The 5449-nt window shown below is 41.8% G+C and overlaps 1 protein-coding gene across 1 annotated transcript; it reads left to right on the plus strand.

Moving 5' to 3' along the window:
* Positions 1–2418: 2418 nt before the first annotated feature.
* Positions 2419–5237, plus strand: LOC137545256 (piggyBac transposable element-derived protein 4-like). The gene is made up of 2 exons (XM_068266375.1): positions 2419–3407; positions 4517–5237. Exons 1-2 carry the CDS (start codon positions 2419–2421, stop codon positions 5235–5237), a joined length of 1710 nt encoding a protein of 569 aa, XP_068122476.1.
* The last annotated feature ends 212 nt before the right edge of the window (positions 5238–5449 follow it).

Here is a 5449-nt window from a genome sequence, read left to right on the forward strand (position 1 = left end):
CATTTCCAAATGGAAACTCAGAAATCGAGTTTCTGACCATCCCTATTATATATATGACTTGAAAAAGAAAAATGAGTTTCTGACTATCTCTGTTATATATGGCTTGAAAAAAAAATGTTGCCCTGGAAGAACAGTGGAGCAAACTCGCCTGACTGGCTAGCATGATCCCTGTTTCCTTTTGTCTCCATCCTGGCTTGTACCTATTCTCTGTGGCTTGGCTGCATGTCACATTATTAGCTTGCAAATCTGGTGTATGTGCATGGTGCACATGGATACAATACGTTAGCTCCCTTGTGCGATTGGTAAGATGTGCTATCTGTCCCAGGAGAGGACGTCAGGATGTGTGCTCCTAAACCCTAGATAGGTTTGATGCAATGAATGTTTGCATGTCTGCACTATGCTTGTTACAGGGCCAGAGTTAGGATACCTATGTTTACCTGGATACTTCTGCGCAGTATAGGTGACTAAGCATAAGAATGCATTCTTCTATAAACTAAGACCCCGGCTTTTAACTTAGCTGTAGGGTTAACAGTGGTGCTCGGATGAGTGAATCTGTGAATGCATTTGTTTGAACATTTGCATGCGAGAGTGCGAAGAGTTAATAGATTTTTGCTGTTTTCTGGCCACACCTTCTTCAGCACCTCCCTTTCCTTAATAACTTATTTAATGTCCTAACTAGAGGTGATGTGCCTGGATATATGTTTTTTTTTACATTATTAGCTTGGGGAAGAGACAGCTTGGTTGGGAACCCTGATGACTGCCCTGCTGTGATGCAGTATTCCCTCCATAAGATATTTTTCCTCCACTTTTTGAAGGAAAAGGTGTCTTGTGAAGTGAAAAATATAGTACATTGTAATAGATATTCCAAATATTTTGATGAACCAATCATTGTCTCCCCTTAGTCAGGGTCCTATTTAAGGTTATATCTATATACACAGTTAATTTATCTCATCTGTTTACTTTTACTTCAAGTTCCATCATGTGGAGCAACAATGAACTAATTTAGTTCTGGAAACATACATCTGTCAGAAAATCATATTCATGCAGAGAAATAATCCCCATCTTGCTTTAAGCTGATTATATATGTGTTAAAATGTTCTGCAGATTATTTGAGTTAATTTCATGATTTTATGATTATAAGCGGAGTTCTTCTTTAATCAGTTAGATTGTTGGTTAGAGTAACCCTTAATGTCATTTTCTTCAGTAAGCTGTTTGTTCCCTGTACAAGGTTATGTTTATATTAAGATAGCACTGGAGAAATGTTTTGAGTATATTCAGTTCTTGCTGCAATGCAATGCGCTTATGCAAGGCCAAACACACGTACTGCAGAAGCTAAGCCTGCTATACGCTGATATATTAATTCTGTATAGAGATCATGTATAGTGAACATAGTTATTAATTAATGAGTTGATCAATAATAGACTTATATAATAAGGTAAATAAGTTTGCTTTCTATATATTTTAGTATGTATTAACCACTTTCGGATTTCTGCCACGTATATACACGCCCCTGTTGAATTCATCAGCAGATAAGGGGCGTGTATATACGCTCCGCGCTGTTTATCTCCGCTGTGTGCGATCGAGGGCGCACCCGTGTCCGTCCTGCCGCTCGGCTGTTAGAGAACGGGAACTAAGTTCCCTACAGCCGCTTCTGTGCCCCAGTATAGTACGATCACTGCCAAAGGCAATGGCAGTGATCGTAATCACAAATGTAAACATGCTCGCTGTCAGGGGGAGATCGCAGGCACGATCGTGCACGCGCATGCACGTGAATGCGCGTGCACCTGCCGGGCACTGATTGGCTGTGGTTGTTGAGAGGGAACTCTTGTTCCCTTAAGCCAATCACAGTGCATTTAGAATTGAATGATTGCTGCCATAGCCAATGGCAGTGATCATTCATAAAAAGTTTGTAAACATGTTACAAACTATCTCTTGCTGTAATAGTTACTGAGATCACTCGTGAGAGAGATCTCAGATAACTTGACCTGCAAGAGATTGAGGTTAGCAACATTTAATATAAACTGATCTGATCCTGACCCTGATCTGCCCATTAACCCCTTCCCTCCCTTGTCAGTCCAATTGTCACTCCAATTTATTGGACACCTGTCACTTACTTCAGTGGGTATACACTTTAGTGGTATATATATATATATATATATATATATATACTGGTCTAAAACTATATATATATATATATATATATATACACTGCAGATCTATATACCCTATATCCCATATATATATATATATATATATATATATATATATATATATATATATATATATATATATATATATATATATATATATATATATATATATATATATATATAAATACACCGCAGTGTGTTTTTTCACCCTAACTGCCATCTTATTGGAAAAGAAAACTTTTTCCCTGCCTCACTTCGCTTAGTAAAGATGGCAAAGAGGCTTTATACAGCAGCCCAGGCAGCCGCCATGCTGCAAGATGACAGCAGCAGCAGCAGCAGCGAAGGGGAAGAAATTGAGGAGTCAGATAGTGACTGGCTGCCTTCAGCGGACACTGACTCTCTTTCAGAGAGTGACTCAGAATCTGACATCTCAGAGTCTGATGATGAGCAACCAACATCCCGGGGTGCCATCAGAGAGGAGAGATATGATAGTGACACCGACACTGCACCAGAAGAGGAATCAGAAGGGGAATCACCAGTAGCTATCACCAGCCATGAGAACGTCAGAGGTCAGAGGGCTGCCAGGCCAAGGCAGAGCATTCCAGCGAGGGCAGCACAGCTACCCTATGAGCTCAGTCACCCCCAGTGGTCACCCTCTAATATGGAGGTCCCTACTATCCCTCCCTTTACAGCCAGGAGTGGAATTCTAGTGGACACTGCCAATATGCAGCCAATAGATCTTTTGAGTCTGTTCATGCCAGAGACCTTCCTTCAATATATTTGCGAACAGACAAATATATACGCCCACCAAAGAATTGGGGAAAATCCCACCTCACATTTTGCGGCAAACTGGATACCCACAAGTATCCCTGAGCTAAAGGTCTTCTTGGGCTTGACCTTCAACATGGGCCTTTGTCATAAACCAGAGCTACACCACTACTGGTCCAAAGACCCCATTCACTGTATGCCCATTTATTCCGCCACCATGCCTAGACGCCGGTACCAAATGTTGCTTAGCTGCATGCACTTCGTCAACAATGACGAGCAACTCCCCTCTGACGACCCAGCCTATGACCGGCTATTCAAATTGCGGCCCCTCGTCAATCATTTTAATAAGACCTTCCAGGAGACCTATATACCATCACAACAAATCGCAATCGATGAGTCCCTAGTCCCATTCCATGGAAGACTAGGGATCAAGCAATATATACCCAGCAAGCGGTCACGTTATGGAGTGAAGCTCTACAAGCGGAAACAGTAAATTCGGGCGCCTGAGGCTAGTGGACAAATCGGGCGCCGCCATTCACTCCTATAATAAATATCGTTTAATGGGCGCCCGATAGGAAAAAAGGGCGCCGGTGAAAAATAACGTTTTAAAAGCGGCGCCCGGAGACTTAATGTTTTATTACTGATTCTCATGATTACACATTATTTAATGATTTATACATTTTTAAATATTATTTTTAAACGAAAAACAGTACAATATTTTTTTTCAAACATTATTTTTAAACGAAAAAAGTACATTTTTTTTTTACATTATTTTTAAACGAAAAAAAAAAACAGGGGGGTCTTAGGTTTAGGCACCAACAGGGGGGTCTTAGGTTTAGGCACCAACAGGGGGGGTCTTAGGTTTAGGCACCAACAGGGGGTCTTAGGTTTAGGCACCAAAAGGGGGGTCTTAGGTTTAGGCACCAACAGGGGGGTCTTAGGTTTAGGCTCCAACAGGGGGGTCTTAGGTTTAGGCACCAACAGGGGGGTCTTAGGTTTAGGCACCAACAGGGGGGTCTTAGGTTTAGGCACCAACAGGGGGGTCTTAGGTTTAGGCACTAACAGGGGGGTCTAGGGGTTAGGGGTAGGTACAGGGAGGGTTACTTAGGCACCAACAGGGGGGGGTCTTAGGTTTAGGCATCAACAGGGGGGTCTAGGGGTTAGGGGTAGGTACAGGGAGGGTTACTTAGTAATTTTTTTTTTTTAACGTTATTATACGTTTCAGTATTTAAATGAAAGATTAACGTTTTTACAATTGCCGATTTAATGCACATTATTTAATGATTTATAACTTTAAAAAACATTAATTTTAAACGAAATACAATACAATACATTTTTAAACGTTATCCATGCTTATCGTTAAAAACCCGGCGCCCTTTTTTCCCAGCGCCCCTTTTTAACGTACGCCTACAAGCTGTGTGAGAGCGGGAGTGGATACACCTTTTCATTTAAGATCTATGAGGGAAAGGACAGCTTGATCGAGCCAGCTGGATGCCCTCCCTACATGGGTACTAGTGAAAGAATTGTCCTTGACTTGCTGAACCCTCTACTCCATCAAGGGTACCACCTGTATGTCTGTATGTGAACAATTTTTACAGCAGCGTCCCTTTATTTAAATATTTATTTTCTGCTCAGACACCAGCCTGCGGGACTGTTAGGGCAAACAGGAAAGGGCTGCCACCGCAGGTCCTGACTAAAAAGTTAACAAGTGGGGAGACCTACAGCAACCGCAATAATGAACTGCTGGCGCTAAAATTTAAGGACAAAAGGGATGTCTTCATTTTGACCACAATCCACTCTGAGGCTACGACACCAGTCGTGTCTCGTAGAGTGACCGTCAACAAACCAGTGGCTATTGTGGACTACAATAGATTCATGGGGGCAGTAGATTTGGCCGACCAGGTGCTTGCTCCATACAAGATTGACAGAAAAAGGAAGGCCTGGTATAAAAAGGTGGCACTGTATCTGATGCAGGTTTCCATCCATAATGCCTTTCTCATCTACAAGAAAGCAGGCAACGGGGGCACTTTCCTCAAATTTCAGGAGCAGGTGATAACATCACTCATATTCCAGTCTGGACAACCGGCCATGAACCCAGACCTACTCGTTTCTGAAGATGTGATCCGACTTCACGCAAGGCATTTTCCTGCCCCACTTCCCCCTACTACATCAAAGCAGCATCCACAAAAACGATGCAAAGTTTGCCGCAGAAATGGAGCAAGAAGAGACACAAGATACCATTGTCCTCAGTGTCCATCAAAAGCAGCATTGTGCCTTGTTCCCTGCTTTGAAGTGTATCATACAGTCTTCCGCTATTAGTTTTTTTTTTTTTTTCTTAACTCTGTTAGGTTTGGTTCACACTGCAATATTTTTGGTGTTGGTTGAAATGCTGAGTGATTTGAAAAGCTCTTGCTAATGCATTGCTAGGAATGATTTTTATATAATCACACTGCTCAAGTGAGAACACACATATAGCATTACATTCGCAAGTGCTAGTGTACCAGAGATGTATTACAGTAAAGGTTTTATAC

The sequence above is a fragment of the Hyperolius riggenbachi genome, chromosome 2 (assembly GCF_040937935.1).
Source record: "Hyperolius riggenbachi isolate aHypRig1 chromosome 2, aHypRig1.pri, whole genome shotgun sequence".
Classification (NCBI taxonomy): Eukaryota; Metazoa; Chordata; class Amphibia; order Anura; family Hyperoliidae; genus Hyperolius; species Hyperolius riggenbachi.